The 23,625-nt window shown below is 42.2% G+C and overlaps 1 protein-coding gene and 1 long non-coding RNA gene across 3 annotated transcripts in view; one reads left to right on the top strand and one right to left on the bottom strand.

Moving 5' to 3' along the window:
• LOC118946084 (uncharacterized) overlaps positions 1 to 1,618 on the bottom strand; it is a 37,787-nt gene extending 36,169 nt beyond the window's left edge. Inside the window, exon 1 of the long non-coding RNA XR_005041270.2 lies at positions 1,425 to 1,618. This is a non-coding gene — a long non-coding RNA (uncharacterized LOC118946084). The remainder of the gene's footprint in view (positions 1 to 1,424) is intronic.
• Positions 1 to 23,625, top strand: part of LOC110504499 (protocadherin-11 X-linked) — a 328,975-nt gene that overhangs the window by 16,071 nt on the left and 289,279 nt on the right. For both annotated transcript variants that reach the window (XM_036970557.2, XM_021583254.3), the window contains exons 2-3: positions 3,661 to 4,240; positions 20,249 to 22,735. In XM_036970557.2, coding sequence (XP_036826452.2) covers positions 3,695 to 4,240; positions 20,249 to 22,735 — 3,033 coding nt within the window. In that variant the 5' untranslated portion in view covers positions 3,661 to 3,694. The remainder of the gene's footprint in view (positions 1 to 3,660; positions 4,241 to 20,248; positions 22,736 to 23,625) is intronic.

Here is a 23,625-nt window from a genome sequence, read left to right as displayed (position 1 = left end):
AGGACAGCTTTTTCAACCAAATAACATGGTCTACAGTATCCTATCAGGACAGCTTATTCAATATAACATGGTCTACAGTATCCTATCAGGACAGCTTTTTCAACCAAATAACATGGTCTACAGTATCCTATCAGGACAGCTTATTCAATATAACATGGTCTACAGTATCCTATCAGGACTGTTTATTCAATATAACATGGTCTACAGTATCCTATCAGGACAGCTTATTCAATATAACATGGTCTACAGTATCCTATCAGGACAGCTTATTCAATATAACATGGTCTACAGTATCTTATCAGGACAGCTTATTCAATATAATAACATGGTCTACAGTATCCTATCAGGGCAGCTTTTTCAACCAAATAACATGGTCTACAGTATCCTATCAGGGCAGCTTATTCAATATAACATGGTCTACAGTATCCTATCAGGACAGCTTTTTCAACCAAATAACATGGTCTACAGTATCCTATCAGGACAGCTTATTCAATATAATAACATGGTCTACAGTATCCTATCAGGACAGCTTATTCAACCAAATAACATGGTCTACAGTATCCTATCAGGACAGCTTATTCAACCAAATAACATGGTCTACAGTATCCTGTCAGGACAGCTTATTCAATATAACATGGTCTACAGTATCCTATCAGGACAGCTTATTCAATATAACATGGTCTACAGTATCCTATCAGGACAGCTTATTCAATATAATAACATGGTCTACAGTATCCTATCAGGACTGTTTATTCAATATAATAACATGGTCTACAGTATCCTATCAGGACTGTTTATTCAATATAATAACATGGTCTACAGTATCCTATCAGGACAGCTTATTCAATATAACATGGTCTACAGTATCCTATCAGGACAGCTTATTCAATATAATAACATGGTCTACAGTATCCTATCAGGACAGCTTATTCAATATAATAACATGGTCTACAGTATCCTATCAGGACTGTTTATTCAATATAATAACATGGTCTACAGTATCAAAAGCTTTTGTCAAGTCTACAAACACGACAGCACAAGGCATTTGCAATATCATTTACAACAAGCGTAGCAACGGTAGTAGTGCTATGTGTTGGTTCTGAATCCAGATGGACTAATATTAAGAACAAGAACACCGGTTACAGATTGATAATAACATAGCTGTTTGTTGACCAATGATTCTAGTATTTTCACCAGACAAGGGAGCCTGGAAATGGGTTGATAGTTCATTAAAAAAAATCCCTACTACTGTCCTTATGGAGTGGTAGAGAAAACATTCCAAGCTTTTGGAATATTTCTTGATACTAAAGTTTAAAAAAAAAATATATATATAAAAGGTGTGTTACTGAGCCTGCTGCATACTGTAAGCAAACACTGGTCCTCATGACAAGTGTTACAATACAATACATCACAATGCATTATACCTGCAGACTTTAAGTCTCCCCTTGGTCCAGGTCTCCCTTGTAAAAAAAAAGGAGACCTCAATGGAACGTCCTGGATACACGTTAAATACATAACATTTTGAAGTGTAGCGTGAGCATAAATTCTAATCCTAATAACCTGAAAGTTGTTCTTGCTATAACAAGCAGAGCGACTGCCATCTTATCTCTATGGTCCCTCTTTGGATGGCCTAGTTTGTTTTTGGCAACAGGGACCTTTGCCCTCTAGCCAGGTTTCAGCACACAAAGCTTTGATATAATTGGTGGAACTACCGATCAAGCAAACTGGCAGAAAATAAGAAAACACTGATATATTGATACTGTCAGATGGTGCTGAAACCCATAGGCTGTTGATTTACTATTGACTATTTACTAATTTACCATGGGCTTAATGACAGAGAGAGAGAGAGATCAGTCAGAGACCTTATTTTCTATCTAATAACAATACATGTAGCATGTTGGAGAAAACTATCAACTAATGTTAATGATTACATTGGTATGATTATAATATTCTAATGTGAGACTTGGTGGCTTTTCGTAATGTGTCGATTCATTATTATGCAGAACATGGTGTTTTCATATGGCTGGGCATTCATGTCATCTTTCATGTTACTGTTTTAGATTTTTTTTTTTTAGATACTCAGTAAATGAGACTCTGAGTTAATGATCAATGTATTTCTAATCTGTGGCTCAGCATGGAAGATGGATGATGTCTGCATCCTAAGTACCCTATTCCCTATATATATATATATATATATTATGATTCATTTATTTAACCTTTATTTAGCTAGGAAAGTCAGTGAAGAACATATTCTTCTTCATAAACCCTCCCCTAACCCGGGACGATGCTGGGCCAATTGTGCGCCGCCCTGTGGGACTCCCAATAACGGCCAGTTGTGATACAGCCCGGGATCGAACCAGGGTTGGTTATGACGCCTCTAGCACTGAGACCGCTGCGCCACTCGGGAGCCTATACAATGTACATATTCTTTATCCCTTTACACTTGTGTGTATAAGGTAGTAGTTTTGGAATTGTTAGCTAGATTACTCGTTGGTTATTACTGCATTGTCGGAACTAGAAGCACAAGCATTTCGCTACACTCACATTAACATCTGCTAACCGTGTGTATGTGACAAATAAAATGTGATTTGATTTGATTTGATTACGTTGTACTTTTGACCAGGGGACAAATCTGAAGTGTTTTTTTTCCCCATGTTTCCTGCTCGTGATGATCTGACTGATTCCCAAAAGCTACGTTTCTTTAAAGCCCTGATGACACCCCCAAAGGTCAACTCATGTGCCAAACGTTCTACGTCGCGCCAGCTAAACTCAAACATTCATGCAAGGTTGTCTATTGACTACGCCAATGATGATCTCCTCCGGCGAGGAAAAGATGAATTGGTTGCTTACCTCAATGTAACGGATTGATGGAATGAGTGAACTAATAACCTTTTCATGTCTTTGTGTTCAATCGGAGGTGTCGTCAAAGGTTAATTGTGTAAAACTGCTGTTAATTTGCTCTCAAAGACATTGGAGATATGCAGGCTCAGAGCTAGTTAGGTTGATAGGTCAAGTTCAACCCTCTCCATTAGGGAGAATCATACTAATTACAGTCAGAATATATGGATCTGAGTCTGGAATAGAACTCTGTTTCTTATATAGTGCGCTGTGTTAAATCATAGAGATCTGGTCACAAGTAGTGCACTATACAGGGAATAAAGGAGCCATTTTCAGATGTAACCTGGGTATCATGTAACTTTTGCAGTAACAAGATCATTTATCTTCCCCTCTCTCTCTGTTTCTCTCTCTGTTTCTCTCTGTCTCTCTCTCTCTGTCTGTCTGTCTCCCTCCCTCTGTCTCCCTCCCTCTGTCTGGCTCCCTCTGTCTGTCTGTCTCCCTCTGTCTGTCTGTCTGTCTGTCTGTCTGTCTGTCTGTCTGTCTGTCTCTGTCTCCCTCTGTCTGTATGTCTGTCGGTCTGTCTGTCTGTCTGTCTGTCTGTCTGTCTGTCTGTCTGTCTGTCTGTCTCCCTCTGTCTGTCTGTCTGTCTGTCTGTCTGTCTTTCTGTCTGTCTCCTTCTGTCTGTCTGTATGTCTGTCTCCCTCTGTCTGTCTGTCTGTCTGTCTGTCTGTCTGTCTGTCTGTCTGTCTGTCTGCCTGTCTGTCTGTGTCTCTCTCTGTCTCTCTCTGTCTCTCTCTCTGTCTCTCACACTCTCTCTGACAGAGTTGCATCCTTACAAGGAAAGCTCCCATCCTCTATGATAATGGACTTAGCAGGTCAGGCTCATGTGTTGGTGGTGTTGCTCACCTGCCTGGTCATGCTGTCCTGGGCCCAAGAGAAGGACTACACGGTGAGGGAGGAGCAGCCCGAGAACGTCCGCATCGGGAACCTCCGGAAGGACTTGGACCTGAACCTTGACCCTGACTTCAAGCTGACCTCGCCACTGCAGTTTAAGCCTGTCTACAAAACGGGCGATGTGCCTTTGGTGAGGGTAGAGGCCAACACCGGGGAGATCTTCACCACGGCTCACCGCATCGACCGCGAGAAGCTCTGCTCGGGAGTATTCAACGAGAAGCGCTGCTTCTACGAGATCGAGGTCGCCGTTCTGCCTGACGAGATCTTCCGTCTGGTCAAGATCCGGTTCCTGATTGAGGACATCAATGACAACGCTCCACTCTTCCAGTCCACCGTAATAAACATCTCCATCCCAGAGAACACGGCCATCAACACCCGGTACCCCGTGCCCTCTGCATTTGACCCAGACGTGGGGATCAATGGGATCCAACACTATGAACTTGTCAAGGTGAGCTCACACCTCTCTCTATCAGGTTCGAGTGACTGTCACTGCTTGTGTGATTGACATAAAGACCAATAGTTTGTTATGTTTTATGAATAATTTGTTTTCATCCTTATTCGTTGGAAAAATAATTACACCAGAAGATTGTAATTTGTGGCATTTACCGCATAAATCATTTCAACATTCCGTCATTGAAGATTCCAGAAAAGACAATTGTATAGGCGAAAGCTAACTAGATATGATATATGATAAGATAACTAGCTACATACAGTACCACCGCTTCCCAATGTCACTGCTGTTCACCTGCATTTAGTTGAACCCATAAGGCTGTGTGTTAGTAGAGCTGTTCTTTGTTGTTAGACTTTACGGGCCACGTTTCCACACTTAAATCAGAACAGAGCCTTAGGCCACCATGTAACCACAATGCTTTCTTTGAAGAGGCTTTATGTTATTATGTGTATCAAGTGATAAGCGCGGTGTAGTTTTGCTATAAACCATAACGACGAAAATTGCAGACACAGCGTATTCCTCCAATTTTCAGAGGGGGAAAAAAAAAGGTTAACTGTTGGGAATATAGTAGATTATTGACTAGAAAAGGAACTGTGTTATGGTAATAGGTGCCTCATGCAGAACCCAATGTTCTTTTTTATCATCTAATTGATGTTCTGTTCAATCGCAGCGCAATATTCTCACTTACCTTAATGAAGTCGGCCTAAAAACAGAAAGTAGGATAATGTCATGCATTCTCCATTTATAGACTAGACAATACTCAATACGTCGTGGGGGAAGATGAATATTGCAGATTATCTGAGGCCTGCTTGCGAATTCAAATTTTGATATTTTTTTGAGAGGAGATAAAGCACAACATTTGCTATGCAGAGGGGGCACTAAACACACACACGTAAAGTACAGCAAACAGACAGTCTTCTAAAATAATCAACTACAATGAAAATGTTGCTTTGCAAAGGTTGTCTCATCTCGGTGACATGAGTATGTTTTTTTTGGGGGGGGGGGGGGTGGGGGGGGGGGGTGAGATGGTAAAGAGTCTATCACGGTGTTTCAGATTAAGTGTGCTTTGTGTGAACATTAACAGTATCCTTGCTACCCATGTCCTACTTGATTACCAATTTGCATTTTTATGAGTCATTTCTATGCCAAGACCTCCCCCGCTGAAATGTCCTGAATTGTTCATGCCTGGAAAATGACCAGCCAAGTGTTCTGCACATAGCAACGATGATGTTCCCCAGTCATTTCCGTTATTTTTTATTTCCTCTCATTTATATTATTTATTTTCTATTTCCTTGTTTTATTTAGATTCAAATGATTTAATTTCGATTCATTGTATCTTTCCTATCATAGCTTTTTTTTTTTCCTAGTTAAATTTCAATTTCAATTAAGTTGCATATCTTATCTTGTCTTGGGTAAATATTGCTGTTTTATATTTTCTCTCCATCCTTTTTTATTCAAAAGAAGGTTTTCTGAATAGCAGTCAATAAACATAAATACAGGTACAGTGCACGAGGACACTACTGGTCAAAAGTTTTAGAACACCTACTCTGTACTCAATTGTTTCTCTTTTTTCCCCACTATTTTCTACATTGTAGAATAACAGTGAAGACATTAAAACTATGAAATACCACATATGGAATCATGCATAACCAAAAAAAGTGTAAACCAATCAAAATACATTTTATATTTGAGATTCTTCAAAGTAGCCACCTTTTGCCCTGATGACTGCTTTGCACATGCTTGGCGTTCTCTCAACCAGCTTCAGTCTTGAAGGAGTTAACACATATGCTGAGCACTTGTTGGCTCCTTTTCCTTCCCTCTGTGGTCAAATTCATCTCTCAATTGGGTTGAGGTCGGGTGATTGTGGAGGCCAGGGCATCTGATGCAGCACTCCATCAGTCTCCTTCTTGGTCAAATAGCCCTTACACAGCCTGGAGGTGTGTTGGGTCACAGGCCAGCATCCTAGAGTTGCCTCTTCACTGTTGACGTTGAGACAGCTGTTTTGCAGGTACTAATTAATGAAGCTGCCAGTTGAGGACTTGTGAGGCGTCTGTTTCTCAAACTAGACACCCTAATGTACTTGTCCTCTTGCTCAGTTGTGCACCCGGGCCTCCCACTCCTCTTTCTATTCTGGTTAGAGACAGTTTGCGCTGTTCTGTGAAGAGAGTAGTACACAGCGTTGTACGAGATCTTCAGTTTCTCGCATGGAATAGCCTTCATTTCTCAGAACAAGAATAGACTGACGAGTTTCAGAAGAAAGTTCTTTGTTTCTAGCAATTTTGAGCTTGTAATTGAACCCACAAATGCTGATCCTCCAGATTCTCAACTAGTCTAAAGAAGGTCAGTTTTATTGCTTCTTTAATCAGGACAACAGTTTTCAGCTGTGCTAACACAATTGCAAAAGGGTTTTCTCATAATCAATTAGCCTTTTAAAATGATAAACTTGTATTAGCTAACACAATGTGCCATTGGAACACAGGAGTGATTGTTGCTGGTTAGGGTTAGGGCTTCTGTACGCCTATGTAGCTATTCCATAATAAATCAGCCGTTTCCAGCTACAATAGTCATTTACAACATTAACAATGTCTACACGGTATTTCTGATCAATTTGAGTTTATTTTAATGGACAAAAAATTCGCTTTTCTTTCAAAAACAAGGACATTTCTAAGTAACCCCTAACTTTTAAACAGTAGTATGTACATATATATATATATATATATATCTTGTTGTTATTAGTCTCACCCTACAGCTCTATTCAACCCCTCCCATCTATCTCCTAACACCATCCATTTCAGATTTCTATTCAGATTTCTATTTGAACACTATACAGTCTAACAACACAAGACACAGTTTAGTTCAATGGAGGCTTGTGCAAGCATTCCTTGAATAGCTGCTGGCCTTTAATCCACCCCTTGGACTATCTTTGTATGGTCCTCAGAGATTTGTCTTGGAGCTCCACACAGAATAATAGTTTACTACCAATGTGTTCCTGCTATGTCCCTGACGTCCAGCTGAAACTGTTACCATTGTGTGTCATCACAGTGTTCCTGCTATGTCCCTGACGTCCAGCTGAAACTGTTACCATCGTGTGTCATCACAGTGTTCCTGCTATGTCCCTGACGTCCAGCTGAAACTGTTACCATCGTGTGTCATCACAGCGTTCCTGCTATGTCCCTGACGTCCAGCTGAAACTGTTACCATCGTGTGTCATCACAGTGTTCCTGCTATGTCCCTGACGTCCAGCTGAAACTGTTACCATCGTGTGTCATCACAGTGTTCCTGCTATGTCCCTGACGTCCAGCTGAAACTGTTACCATTGTGTGTCATCACAGTGTTCCTGCTATGTTCCTGACGTCCAGCTGAAACTGTTACCATCGTGTGTCATCACAGTGTTCCTGCTATGTTCCTGACGTCCAGCTGAAACTGTTACCATCGTGTGTCATCACAGTGTTCCTGCTATGTCCCTGACGTCCAGCTGAAACTGTTACCATCGTGTGTCATCACAGTGTTCCTGCTATGTCCCTGACGTCCAGCTGAAACTGTTACCATCGTGTGTCATCACAGTGTTCCTGCTATGTCCCTGACGTCCAGCTGAAACTGTTACCATCGTGTGTCATCACAGTGTTCCTGCTATGTCCCTGACGTCCAGCTGAAACTGTTACCATTGTGTGTCATCACAGTGTTCCTGCTATGTTCCTGACGTCCAGCTGAAACTGTTACCATCGTGTGTCATCACAGTGTTCCTGCTATGTTCCTGACGTCCAGCTGAAACTGTTACCATCGTGTGTCATCACAGTGTTCCTGCTATGTCCCTGACGTCCAGCTGAAACTGTTACCATCGTGTGTCATCACAGTGTTCCTGCTATGTCCCTGACGTCCAGCTGAAACTGTTACCATCGTGTGTCATCACAGTGTTCCTGCTATGTTCCTGACGTCCAGCTGAAACTGTTACCATCGTGTGTCATCACAGTGTTCCTGTTATGTCCCTGACGTCCAGCTGAAACTGTTACCATCGTGTGTCATCACAGTGGTCCTGTCATGTCCCTGACAGTGTTGTAGTACTCAAGTCTGGTCTCGAGACCACATATTGAGTGTCTCGGTCTTGTCTCGGTCTTGTCTCGGTGTCAGATACATTTGTACTCGGTCTTGACTTGGTCTCGGGACAATGAGAACTCTTAATTTCTTCCCGAGATTAGCCGAGACCAGCGGAGTAAAAAAACAACTCATAATTATCAGCTTCCATTCAGTCAGCGCGTAATACTGCTTCGCCAGGTCAAATGTGTAACACTCCTTTGTTGAAACATGAATATCGTAACGGTCTTTATATCTTTTAAACACATGTTTGCGCAGTCGCAAAACCTGTAGGCCTTCAGCGTGTGACAGGTTCGTGATTCTGAAAGGACTGCAACCGTAATAATGATGTAGTACACGGGAGAGAAATCATGCACAAAGTAGCCTACACAATCGCAAAGCACGTGACATATATTCACATGCGCGGCTGCTCATATCGCCCATTTTCAGTGGAATATCATCTGCAGGCAGCAAGGGTGTGCAACTCTCAGCTGGTTTTGGCATGGAGCAGCTCACATCGGTAGTCGGTAGGGTAGGAAATATGTTTCACCTGTATAATGACTACCAGTAAATGCTAACTAAGGCTACAATGGGTATGCAAAAAAATAATAATAATAATACAATAAAATACAATGGGTATGCAAATGAGGTATTGAAAACGTTTAGTCCAAAGTATTGGTTAGTTTTCTATTTGTGATGCGCAAATGTCATCGTGAACTGTTTGCATCAGGGGCGTAGACATGGATGGGTAGACACAGGCACACCCACTGGGGAGCCAGGCCCTGACAGGCCCACCCAATCAGATTGATGTGGTTTAAGCATTGTTGTGGACTTAGACCGTCAAGTTACATTACAAAACATAGGAAAACATAGAATTTTTCACTTTGCTGGGCGGGCCATTTGGGAACTTTTTGGCAAAATTTGAGTATACCCACTTCACAAGCTACCACTACACCACTGCGTAGGGCTGATGGAAAGACAGCAGTCACACACAGCATGATGTTTAAAGCACCACTACACCACTGCGTAGGGCTGATGGAAAGACAGCAGTCACACACAGCATGATGTTTAAAGCACCACTACACCACTGCGTAGGGCTGATGGAAAGGCAGCAGTCACACACAGCATGATGTTTAAAGCACCACTACACCACTGCGTAGGGCTGATGGAAAGACAGCAGTCACACACAGCATGATGTTTAAAGCACCACTACACCACTGCGTAGGGCTGATGGAAAGGCAGCAGTCACACACAGCATAATGTTTAAAGCACCACTACACCACTGCGTAGGGCTGATGGAAAGATGCAACTATATAAGAGGTTATAAAAATAGCTTCTACTTGACTCAGCGTTCCATGAAGTGTAGTAAGGCATTGTTGGCAGAATAGATGGACGCAGTTCAATGCATGGTTAATAAAATTCACCAATACATTTCTTGGTAGTCCCAAAAATATTGCAATCAGGGTGAAAATCACAGCTGGCCTGGTACATTGTTTTCTGCCTCCATTCGAGATGCAGTGTTTCAGTTTCAATGACACATTATTTTGGACAAAAAACGGACGAATGTAACTAAGGCTGGGAATGTCAAAACAATCAAACTAGCAAGGGCAATGATCACAAGTCAGTCATAATGTGGCTAATAGGCTAGCGTATCTATTTATGTAGCAAGCTAAAAACACTGAGCCTAACGTTAGCTCAATAACTTTTTTTTCCAACGTAGCTATACTGCACTGCTGTAACTCTGCGTTGTGTGTGGTTGATAGAGACTATAAACGTGGACTTTGGAGATCAGGTAGTTTCAATCAAGCAGAACTGACTCTCTGCATCCTGGATCTGCATCCAAAAGGAAATAAAACATTTGTAGAGCACATCTGTTCTGAGAATCGTTGCCTCTTTTTCTCTCAGTGCAAGAAAATGATTTAGCTAGCTAGCTGCTAGGAGGATGTCATGTCATTGGAGGGGTGGGTGAATGACTGACCTTTTTCCCTTCATATCGTTTTTCGGTGGCTATACACACCTATAGATGTAGGTGTCATTTGGTTAGCTAGCAAGTACTTGAACAACTGTTATCCAGTTAGCATATCTCTTGTGTTTGCAAATTCACTATGGCTATCTACTCCGATTTCAGAGCACTCTCGTTTGAGTGGGCCAGAGTGCAGAACAACTGATGAATTTACTAACATGTAACACCCGCTAAATATGAGAAAAAATAAATGCTAGTTAGTCAAGCACGCTTTAGATAACACGTAAACAGCCAAACCAGCGACTAAAATGGTCAGAGCGAGGTGTTCTCTCAATTGTGGCTGGAAGTAGCTAGCTAGCAAGCTAGCCAACTTTAACCAGTTAGCTTGGGTGCTTGGTTGGGACAAGCATGCATTGGCAGGCGAGCTGCAGAAGGGTGAGGAGAGTACAATTCCCCGTCATTTATTAATGCAATTTTGACGGCCAACGAGCTGAAAAAGTTTGAGAGCGTTTATCTAATGTTCCTTTCTTAGATTTTAGCTCATCTTGCTCTGGCTAGCATTAGTTGTTGATCTTGTTGTTGTTAATATGCATAACTGAGTTTGTTTGATCAATAGGACTGTAAAGTTCTCAAATGTAAGAGGACTCCTTCGGTGTTTACATATTTCATAATCCATAAATCATTCAGTTGTATTTTGTGGCCTTTGGCGAATCTATAATGATCGAAAGTCGTGTTCTTGCAACCGGTCTCACTTTGACTTGGTCTCGGTCTTGACTCGGTCTCGCCCACCCCTCCGGTCTCGGTCTTGACTCCGTCTCGCCCACCCCTCCGGTCTCGGTCTTGACTGTGTCTCGCCCACCCCTCCGGTCTCGGTCTTGACTGTGTCTCGCCCACCCCTCCGGTCTCAGTCTTGACTGTGTCTCGCCCACCCCTCCAGTCTCGGGTCTTGAATCGGACTCTATTTGCTCTGGTCTTGGTCTTTAATCAATCTCGCTTTAGATGGTCTTGAATGCAACACTGGTCAAGAAGCTGAAACTGATACTGTTGTGTGTCATCACAGTGTTCCTGTTATGTTCCTGACATCAAGCCAAAACTGCTACCATTCTGTATCATCACAGTAGGCCAGTTATGTCCCCTCAGCTGACAGACATGTAGGCTAGCTGGTATCAGAATGGACAGATTAGATATGACAGCCACTTTAATTCAAAACCAGGTTGGTCTGTCCTTTCACATATGAAACCAGTCATGCAACCTTAATAATGAGTGTAGCAATCATCCATAGCAGCATAATTATGGGATTCTAAAATGGAATGTGTACCATTAGCAGTGTCAGTGCTGGTACTGCTACGTCGTCTTGGAATGACACACAGATGTTCTACGAACATGTCCAGGGTCAGGGGAAAGTAATACCGTCCATGTTCTCTGGTCAAAAGTAGGGCACTATATAGGGAATAGGGTGCCATCTCTGGTCAAAAGTAGGGCACTATATAGGGAATAATTCAAAATCAAATCAAATCAACTGTATTTATATAGCCCTTCGTGCATCAGCTGATATCTCAAAGTGCTGTACAGAAACCCAGCCTAAAACCCCAAACAGCAAGCAATGCAGGTGTAGAAGCACGGTGGCTAGGAAAAACTCCCTAGAAAGGCCAAAACCTAGGAAGAAACCTAGAGAGGAACCAGGCTATGTGGGGTGGCCAGTCCTCTTCTGGCTGTGTTGGGTGGAGATTATAACAGAACATGGTCAAGATGTTCAAATGTTCATAAATGACCAGCATGGTCCAATAATAATAAGGCAGAACAGTTGAAACTGGAGCAGCAGCACGGCCAGGTGGACTGGGGACAGCAAGGAGTCATCATGTCAGGTAGTCCTGAGGCATGGTCCTAGGGCTCAGGTCCTCTGAGAGAGAGAAAGAAAGAGAGAAAGAGAGAATTAGAGAGAGCATACTTAAATTCACACAGGACACCGAATAGGACAGGAGAAGTACTCCAGATATAAAAAACTGACCCTAGCCCCCTGACACATAAACTACTGCAGCATAAATACTGGAGGCTGAGACAGGAGGGGTCAGGAGACACTGTGGCCCCATCCGAGGACACCCCTCCGGACAGGGCCAAACAGGAAGGAATAGGGTGCCATTTGAGACATTGACATGTGAAGCAGTTCAGACTCAAGGAATGGAGGAATTGACTTTGGTTGTTTCGGGTTCTACCCTACTCCAAATTGTATTTTTCCCCAAGCATTTAAAGAGTTTTGCACCACAATACAGGAAACCGAATCCTTCCTATTTTGAGTCATTTTCACTATCTCTTATATCTTAACAGCATTTGTTGTGGGCGGGCTATGTCGGCATCACCTTGTGCAGATCAATATCCAGCTATAGGAGAGCCAGATAAACTCAGTGTTGAGAGAAAAAGGAAGTCTTTATTTCAGTGGGTGGATTTGGAGCAACAACTCCTCTCTGTTTAGAAATTCTGTTCTGGTGATCAACATCTAACTTATTTGCCTGGCTATTAGGAGGAACCAGTAGGTTCTGACGTCACAGAAAACAAAGCGAAATGTTGAAAATGTCTATTATTGTTTATTAATTTTACAGATGTCAGTTATGCCAGAATACTGTAATAGACACTAGGTGTTGGCATTTCATAATTTATGAATGTTCTTCATTGGATGCTAAATTAGACAATTCAATTATACTAATACCATTTCTCAGAGAAAGTGATTTTGTTTATTAAGCAATATATGTTTTCTTGAAAAAGAAAGGTATCAAAATTATTGGCACCCCTAAAGATTCTTGTAAATACAATAAATAAATAAAAATGTAAATCTGGATTAACGTTCTACTCTTTAAAATTAATCTCAGTTGAAGAAACTTTAATGTGGCCTTCCATGGCTTCCTCTGCCACTAGGGTATAAAAATTGTGGTAGCATTCATTATCCATCACCATGGACACTCTGAAACAAAGATTAATATAAAGAATGATAGTAAAACACTTTGTAATACCTTAAACTACATTTTGGGAAAAAAAAGGCAAACTCATTAATTGAATCAGATGCCTCATTCATCTCAAACCCCACAGATATTGCCAACTCCTTTAATCGTTTTTTTTAATGGCAAGATTAGCAAATTTAGGCATGACATGCCAGCAACAAACAACAAACCTACACATCTCAGTATAACTGACCAAATTTTGATAGACAAGCATTGTAATTTTGAATTCCGTAAAGTGAGTTTGGAATGGTTGAACAAATTATTGTTGTCTATCAACAATGACAAGCCACATGGGTCAAACAACTTGGATGGAAAATTACTGAGGATGATAGAGGTCGGTATTGTCATTCCTATTTGCCATCTCTTTAATACAAGCATAAGAAAAGTGTGTGCCCTCAGGCCTGGAGGGAAGCAAAAGTTATTCCGATAGTAAAGTTCCCTTTACTGGCTCAAATAGCCAACCAATCAGCCTGCTACCAACCTTTTGGAAAAAAATGTGTTTGACCAGATACAATGCTATTTTACAGTAAACAAATTGACAACAGCATGCTTATATGGAAGGACATTAAACAAGCACAGCACTTACACAAATTACTGATGATTGGCGGAGAGATTGTGGGAGCTGTTTTGTTAGACTTCAGTGCAGCTTTTGACGTTAGTCTGCTGCTGGAGCAATGTGTATGTAATGGATTTACACCCCCTGCTATACTGTGGATTGATAGTTACCTGTCTAACAGAACACAGATGGTGTTCTTTAATGGTAGCCTTTCTAACATAATCCAGCTGGAATCAGGCATTCCCCAGGGCAGCTGTTTAGGCCCCTTACTTTTTTAATTCTTTACTAATGACCTGCCACTGGCTCTGTGTAAATCCCATGTGTCTATGTGTTTGGATGACTCAACACTATGCAAGTCAACTACTATAGCTAGTTAAATCACTGCAACACTTAACAAGGAGATGTAGTCAGTTTCAGAAAGGGTGGCAATACATAAATTAGTCCTAAATAAAAAAAAAAAACTAAATGCATTGTATTTGGGACAAATCATTCAATTCACTCAACTAAATCTTGTAATGAATAATGTGGAAATTGAGCAAGTTGAGGAGCCTAAACTGCTTGGAGTAACCCTGGATTGTAAACTGTTATGTCAATCTCTCATGGCTCAATGTGGAGGAGAGATTGACTTCATCGCTACTTGTTTTTGTAAGAGGTGTTGACAAGCTGAATGCACCAAGCTGTCTGTTGAAACTACTAGCACACAGCACGGACAAGACATGCCAGAACAGACTATGGGAGATGCACAATATTAAATAAACCCAAGGCTACATGGAACTATTCCACATCAAGTAACTCACGTAAGCAGTACAATTTGATTTTAAAACAGATAAAAATAAACCTTATAGAATGGCAAGGACTGTGAAGAGTCACACACACAGCTACAAACACATACACAGCTACAAACACACACAGGTACAAACACACACAGGTACAAACACACACACACACACACACACACACACACACACACACACACACACACACACACACACACACACTATACATACACACTATACACAGACACTATACACACACACACTATACATGCACACTATACACACACACGCACGTACAACTGGGTGGTGTTGTAGTGGAGTAGTGGCCTGGGGGAACACACTTAATGTATTGTAAAGTCTGTCGTAAAATGTATTTTAATGTTAATTTTTTTTATTATATTGTATACTGTTGCCTTACATTTTACTGGACACCAAGAAGAGTAGCTGCTGCCTTTGGCAGAAACTAATGAGGATCCATAATAAACCCCAGGAAGAGTAGCTGCTGCCTTTGGCAGAAACTAATGAGGATCCATAATAAACCCCAGGAAGAGTAGCTGCTGCCTTTGGCAGAAACTAATGAGGATCCATAATAAACCCCAGGAAGAGTAGCTGCTGCCTTGGCATGAACTAATGGGGATCCATAATAAACCCCAGGAAGAGTAGCTGCTGCCTTGGCAGGAACTAATGGGGATCCATAATAAACCCCAGGAAGAGTAGCTGCTCCCTTGGCAGGAACTAATGGGCATCCATTATAAACTCCAGGAAGAGTAGCTGCTGCCTTGACAGGAACTAATGGGGATCCATAATAAACCCCATGAAGAGTAGTTGCTGCCTTGGCATGAACTAATGGGGATCCATAGTAAACCCCAGGAAGAGTAGCTGCTGCCTTGGCAGGAACTAATGGGGATCCATTATAAACCCCAGGAAGAGTAGCTGCTGCCTTGACAGGAACTAATGGGGATCCATAATAAACCCCAGGAAGAGTAGCTGCTGCCTTGACAGGAACTAATGGGGATCCATAATAAATACTAATACTAATACAGAAGATACATATGTTGCATGACAGTGATTGCAATATTTTCTTTTACTGAATATTGACAAAAATAATGATCTGAAGGGGGTTAGCCATCAGTGACCGAGTTGACAAACCACTGACAGAGTTGAAAACAGATACGTAAAACATGCCAATGTTTGCAGTCCACGCCTAGATAAGGAGTGTCTGGTGCTGTCCCTTTGGTGGGTTACCAATTGAGCAGATTGCGGACTTAAGAAAAAACGGCATAGTCATCGGCATACATTTCTGAGCAATTGTATTAGTATAAGAAATATAATCAACAACAAAAACAATGTCATGCAGTATAGCTCAGTATTTGTATTATTTCTACAGTATTGTTTTTGCTAATGTTTATCAAGGATGTCAATCATTATGGAGGTGACTGTAGATGTATGGTCCATGTAGATGCGTGATCCAAAATGGTAGATGAATGCTTCATCAACAGGGTTTAGGAGGTCAGTATGGGTGAAGAGGAAGGAACCACTCTCTTATAAACAGTTCAGTTATGTATTTTATTTATAGGTTATTGTCACTCCCACCTTAGGGCCAGTGATTCATATTCTTGCTTAACCTTTTCTACAGTAAGTATACCTGCCCTAGATGTAATCACAATCCATCAGCCTAATTTGAATTCACTCAAGTAAAAATAAACAGCCATTATAGATAGTTAGCCACAGCTCTCTGAAACTGATTGAAATGCTCTAAATGTTATGTTGTCTAACGTGAAAATGAGACAGAGGTGGTGAAAAACCTTGTCTGGCTCATAAATCAAATTAGGAGCAGCTGTGACATCGACTGGATGGAAGCACTGAGCCAAAGTCCCAGAAAATAAAGTTTATAATAAGATTTAACAACCATATTGTACGAAGGGCTAAAATGTTATGTTTTCACTGTATTCCAACGGTGAAATCACTCCGATTAATTTTATAGAAAAGTTTCGCCCACAGTTATCTTAATGTCGGCTTGGTCAATGGTCAAATAGTTAGTCAGAAAACTCATGTGTAGTTCTTAGTAATTAGTAAATTTATGTTCAAGAACTACTCCATGAATATACATCTTCTACAAGATCTAATCTTCGACTAGAACTCATCTTCTTTTAGAACTCATATTCTACTAGAACTCATCTTCTACGAGAACTCATCTTCCACTAGAACTCATATTCTACTAGAACTCATCTTCTACTAGAACTCATCTTCTACTAGAACTCATCTTCTATTAGAACTCATCTTCTACAGAACTCATCTTCTATTAGAACTCATCTTCTACTAGAACTCATCCTCTACGGTCCTCATCTTCTATTAGAACTCATCTTCTACTAGAACTCATCTTCCACTAGAAGTCATCGTCTACTAGAACTCATCTTCTACCAGAACTCATCTTCTATTAGAACTCATCCTCTACGGTCCTCATCTTCTACTAGAACTCATCTTCTACTAGAACTCATCTTCTATTAGAACTCATCCTCTACGGTCCTCATCTTCTACTAGAACTCATCTTCTACGAGAACTCATCTTCCACTAGAACTCATCGTCTACTAGAACTCATCTTCTACCAGAACTCATCTTCTATTAGAACTCATCCTCTACGGTCCTCATCTTCTACTAGAACTCATCTTCTACTAGAACTCATCTTCTACTCGAGCACATCTTCTACTCGAGCACATCTTCTACTAGAACTCATCTTCTACTAGAACTCATCTTCTACTAGAACACATCTTCTACTAGAACTCATTGTCTACTAGAACTCATCTTCTACTAGAACTCATCTTCTATTAGAACTCATCCTCTACGGTCCTCATCTTCTACTAGAACTCATCTTCTACTAGAACTCATCTTCCACTAGAACTCATCGTCTACTAGAACTCATCTTCTACCAGAACTCATTTTCTATTAGAACTCATCCTCTACGGTCCTCATCTTCTACTAGAACTCATCTTCTACTAGAACTCATCTTCCACTAGAACTCATCTTCTACTCGAGCACATCTTCTACTCGAGCACATCTTCTACTAGAACTCGTCTTCTACTAGAACTCATCTTCTACTAGAACACATCTTCTACTAGAACTCATCTTCTACTAGAACACATCTTCTACTAGAACTCATCTTCTACTCGAGCACAACTTCTACTAGAACTCATCTTCTACTAGAACTCATCTTCTACTAGAACACATCTTCTACTAGAACTAATCTTCTACTCGAGCACATCTTCTACTAGAACTCATCTTCTACTAGAACACATCTTCTACTAGAACACATCTTCTACTAGAACTCATCTTCTACTCGAGCACATCTTCCACTAGAACACATCTTCTACTCGATCACATCTTCCACTAGAGAGCGTCTTCTACTAGACCTCATTTTCTACAAGAACTCATCTTCTTCAGAACTCATCTTCCACTAGAACTCATCTTCTACTCGAGCACATCTTCTACTCGAGCACATCTTCTACTAGAACTCATCTTCTACTAGAACTCATCTTCTACTAGCATACATCTTCTACAGAACTCATCTTCTTCAGAACTCATCTTCTTCAGAACTCATCTTCCACTAGAACTCATCTTCTACTAGAACTCATCTTCCACTAGAACTCATCTTCCACTAGAACTCATCTTCTACTAGAACACATCTTCTACTAGAACTCATCTTCTACTAGAACTCATCTTCTACTAGAACTCATCTTCTATTAGAACTCATCTTCCACAAGAACTCATATTCTTCTAGAACTCATCTTCTACTAGAACTCATCTTCTATTAGAACTCATCTTCCACTAGAACTCATCTTCTACTAGAACTCATCTTCTACTAGAACTCATCTTCTATTAGAACTCATCTTCCACTAGAACTCATCTTCTATTAGAACTCATCTTCTACTAGAACTCATTGTTATTGGATGGTCATTGTTCTTGCTCTCCAGTCTTTTGTTGAGTTATGTCTCAGACTGTAGAAAGAATAGATGTATGTCAAGTCTCGATAAAGTGACCCTCCTCATTCAGGCAGTGCTGCTTTGGTTTCTGGAGGGACTTCTGTCACTTGGCAGTGGTTCAGACTGGTGACAACATTCACAGCAAGTGAACCCTCAGCACCAACAACAATCATGTACAACATGTCTATGCTGCAGCTACCATGCATAGTATTGGCCTTCCACCCACTGCCATGGTCCTTACTATATTGTTACAGGAAGGATACTGGTTCTAAATCTACTGGGTTGTCAAGTGAACACATTTGTTCTAAATTGTACCGTTCACAGTCAGAATGTATGTATCTTCATCTCGTTTCATTGCTGTGCCTAGACACAGTAATCTCTTACAACATTACGTGCTGCATGAAGCTTATCTCTTTAAAGACAATGCTTTTTCTTGTTTTAGCATGAAACTGCTTCTGACTGAAAGACCTTCAAAGACCCTCTTTGTTTCTTAAAATGCATGTGTCTCATTTAGGTTCTTAGATTTCTCTCTCCCCCTTTCCCTCTACCTCTCCCTATCCCTCTCCACCTCCCTCTCCACCTCCCTATCCCCCTCCACCTCCCTCTCCACCTCCCTCTCTCCCTCTCCACCTCTCTCTCCACCTCCCCCTCCACCTCCCTCTCTCATTCCATCTCCCTCTCTCCACCTCTCTCTCCCTCTCCACCTCTCTCTCCACCTCCCTCTCCACCTCCCTCTCCACCTCCACCTCCCTCTCCCTCTCCGTCTCTAAATCAAAACGATTGCAAATATGCCAGGACCCATCTTTACCACATAGCTGATCTGTAATCATAAATAATAGTGCTACATTTTTTTGGGGGGGGGAGGCAATTACTTTGAACAGTCAGAGTCAGTTTCTCATGGGGATTACATGCATTTGTTTTCATTTTCATGAGGCTTTACTATGGCCTACTGGTTTAGCACCCCTTGGGTGAAAGTCTGTTTAATGTGGAGTCTCTCCGTCCCTTCTAATACATAAAGCTTATCTCTGTGGCTTCACTTTCAACTGTCTCTCTCACATATGAACTTGACATTTTGTGAGCTGTCTCCTCTATTCCAAAGTAGACGCAAGATAGTGAGATAAAATTGAATCAAAATTGTGTCAAAGCAGTTCCTCTGCGGAAGACAGGGGGGCTAAAACATTATACGATATGTGCAGATTCCGTCCGTCAGTTTCCTGTTTCTAACATAAAGAAGAGCTAAACGTTTTGGGTTATGGATATAAACGGTTTACCTCGCTCTCAGCATCCCAACCGTATTTCGGTAATAAGTGGATCTTTTCCTCTGGATTTCATCGTAAAGCAAATATTTTGAGAACATTATAGAACTTAGCTTATAGCTAAAAACAAACTACATTTTATTGGTGTTCATTCTGGACAATGAAACCAGCTGTGTGAGTCTAGTGACCGTTTACAGGACAACTTGTAGACAATAGCACTGTATAACATGTCATAAAAGATAGTCATGTTTCAGGTGAAATGCATGTGAAATGACCAGAATTCAGGCTATGATTGCATATGTCCCCACACTGATGAATAACAAAGCAATGAGTAGCATGCTCCAGGATGTCCTGGAACATATGACTGAAACTCACTAATTATCTGTGTTTTCATTATCTCCCTGTCTCTTCAGAGTGTGAGTGAGTTTGGCCTGGACATCATCGAGACCCCAGAGGGAGACAGATGGCCTCAGCTGATCGTCCAGCAGAGCCTGGACCGCGAGCAGAAGGACACCTTCGTCATGAAGATCAAGGTGGAGGACGGAGGAACGCCACCCAAGTCCAGCACGGCCATCCTGCAGGTTACCATCTCCGACGTCAACGACAATCGACCGGTCTTCAAGGACAGTGAGGTGGAGGTGAACATCCCCGAGAACGCCCCCATAGGAACCTCTGTCACCCAACTCCACGCCACAGACGCTGACCTCGGCTCCAATGCCCAGATCCACTTCTCCTTCTCTAATCAGATTTCCTCATCCACCAAGAGGCATTTTTCCATCGACAGCACCACCGGGCTGATCACTGTCAAGCAGCCCTTAGACCGGGAGGCCACTCCAGTCCACAAACTCATTGTCCTTGCCAGCGATGGCAGCTCCACCCCCTCCAGAGCTGCTGTTATCGTCAACGTAACGGACATTAATGACAATGTTCCGTCCATAGACACTCGGTACATAATGAACCTTGTAAATGGAACTGTTCTACTGTCAGAGAACGCACCTCTCAACACAAAAATAGCCCTAATTACAGTGACGGACAAGGACTCTGATCTGAACGGAAAAGTGACTTGTTATACTGACCACGATGTTCCTTTCAGGTTAAAGCCCGTCTTTAATGACCAGTTCCTGCTGGAGACTGCGGCCCCCCTAGATTACGAAACAACCAGGGAATATGCAATTAAGATTGTAGCGTCGGATTCTGGGAAGCCTCCTTTGAACACTTCAGCGATGGTTTTAATTAAAATTAAGGATGAGAATGACAACGCTCCCATCTTCCCTCAGCCTGAGATTCAGCTGTCCATACCAGAAAACAATGATCCATCCACGCAGCTCATAAAGATCAGTGCCATGGATGCAGACAGCGGACATAATGCAGAGATTATTTATTCTCTTGGCCCTGACGCTCCTGATGGGTTTAACATAGATCGACGGTCAGGTATCCTCTCCGTTGGAAAACGCCTGGACAGAGAGAAGCAGGAGAAGTATTCGTTCACTGTCATGGCGAGGGACAATGGGTCTACTTCCCTGCAGAGCAATGTCACAGTGAGGTTAATAGTGCAGGACCTCAACGACAACAGCCCAGCTTTCACCCATCCTGAGTATAACTTCTACGTGCCTGAGAACCTGCCTCTGTACGGGACCGTGGGTCTGATCACCGTCACAGATTCTGACGCAGGTGACAACTCTGTCATAACACTGTCCATCCTGAACGGGAAAGACAATTTCATTATTGATCCCCAGACCGGTGTGATCAAACCCAACATCACGTTTGATAGAGAGCTGCAAAGCTCATACACTTTTATGGTGAAGGCTATAGACGGAGGGCAACCACCCAGCACTTCATACGCCAAGGTCACCATAAACGTTGTGGATGTCAATGACAATCGACCCGTTTTTGTTATCCCCTCATCCAACTACTCTTACGATCTGGTCCAGTCTACCACCAGCCCTGGGTCTGTGGTCACCAGAGTGTTTGCTATAGACAATGACACTGGCATGAATGCTGAGCTGCAGTACAGTTTCATTGGGGGATCACCAAGAGGGCTGTTTGCCATAGACAAAACAACTGGTAATATAACTCTGCAGGAGAAGATAGTCTCAGCCGATCAGGGTTTACACAGGCTAGTGGTGAAAGTCAAAGACCTGGGCCAGCCAGAGTCCTTACACGCAATCGCCCTCATTCACCTGTTCATTAACGAGACTGTATCCAACGCTACGTTCATTCAAGAGCAGCTACGTAAGAGCTTGGAGACTCCATTGGACCGTAACGTGGGAGACAGTGAGGTCACACGCCAAGCCAACGGATACGTGATTGTTGTCATCGCAATTATAGCTGGGACTATGACAGTCATCTTAGTCATCTTCGTGACGGCCTTGGTGCGCTGCCGTCAGACGCCCAGGCACAAAGTGGTGCAGAAGGGCAAGCAGAGCGGCGAGTGGGTGTCGCCCAACCAGGAGAACCGTCAAATCAAAAAGAAAAAGAAGAAAAAGAAGAGATCCCCTAAGAGCCTCCTCTTGAACTTTGTCAGCATAGAAGAATCCAAGCCTGATGATCCCAGCCAGGAGCACATTAATGGAACCCTGGACCTGCCTGTGGAGCTAGATGAGCAGACCATGGGGAAATATAACTGGGCCACTACTCCGACCACCTTCAAACCTGACAGCCCAGACTTAGCCAAGCATTACAAGTCTGCCTCCCCCCAGCCAACCTTCCAAATCAAACCAGAGACCCCGATGGCGCCCAATAAACACCACGTGATTCAGGAGCTCCCGCTAGACAACACGTTTGTGGTGGGCTGTGACTCGCACTCCAAGTGCTCCTCCACCAGCTCAGACCCGTACTCGGTCTCAGAGTGCAGCTGTCAGGGGGGATTCAAGACTCCTGGGCAAATCCACACCAGACAGGTAATTCATAACTTATTTTCTAAAGCTACCTATTGTTCCCACTCCCACTCCCTGTATCACTGTCCCTTTGTTGATAAGATGGAGCGTGATGGGTGGCAGCGGGAGGGAGCTGGGAGAATGAACCACACAAAAAGTCACATGTGCATTAATGTCATCAGCATTGAATATTGAGGAAGAATACCTCAGAGAGGAAGGAGAGAAATGAAGTTTGGCCAAGAAACCTCATTCAAATTAAATCTATCTTTACTTCTTGAAAAATACAGATTATACCTCCCTGTGCTATCTTGTATTATATGTTTGGAAAAAACCCTTTAACCTTATTTGGGTTAATGTTCCACTTTAAAGTATAATGGAGGCAGTGGAATGGTGGGAACTAGTCTTAAATGAGAATCTTAAGTGAGAAAGGCTGGTGGCAGAGTAATAGCATGCTTAAGAATCAGGTCGGCCACGCTACTAATTGAACTCTGCCCAGGTGTATTTGCTGAGGACCAACGGATTAAAGCAGCGCTAAGCTTTTTTGATTGACACACCTGGAAAAAAAAAACTAGCATGTCTGACAGACAGAGGAAAACCAAACATAGAGTGTTTGATTTGGGTTCAATCAGCTGTTCACTTTCCCCTGAAATAGTAGGAAACGTATCCCCCAAGAGTTTCCACTACAGAATAATAAGACCTCATTAAATAATCCCAGATTTCCGTTGCGTGCTGGAGATATTAAGTGGTGTCTTGACTATGGAGGCTCTGAAGGCTTTGTCAGCATGAGGAGTAGAGCAAAGCAAAAAAAACTTTTGAATGCTAGTGTCTGGTCTGAGGCTTATGATTCCCTAAGAGATATGCCAAATGCGAAGTGCCCTAATAAATAAATGCAGGCCAGGGAGCTGAGGAGAGGT

Source organism: Oncorhynchus mykiss, chromosome 25 (assembly GCF_057628025.1).
Source record: "Oncorhynchus mykiss isolate SJ-2025 chromosome 25, ASM5762802v1, whole genome shotgun sequence".
In the NCBI taxonomy this organism is placed as follows: Eukaryota; Metazoa; Chordata; class Actinopteri; order Salmoniformes; family Salmonidae; genus Oncorhynchus; species Oncorhynchus mykiss.
Note: the sequence above shows the minus strand (reverse complement) of the source record. Positions and strands in the feature narration are given on the sequence as shown.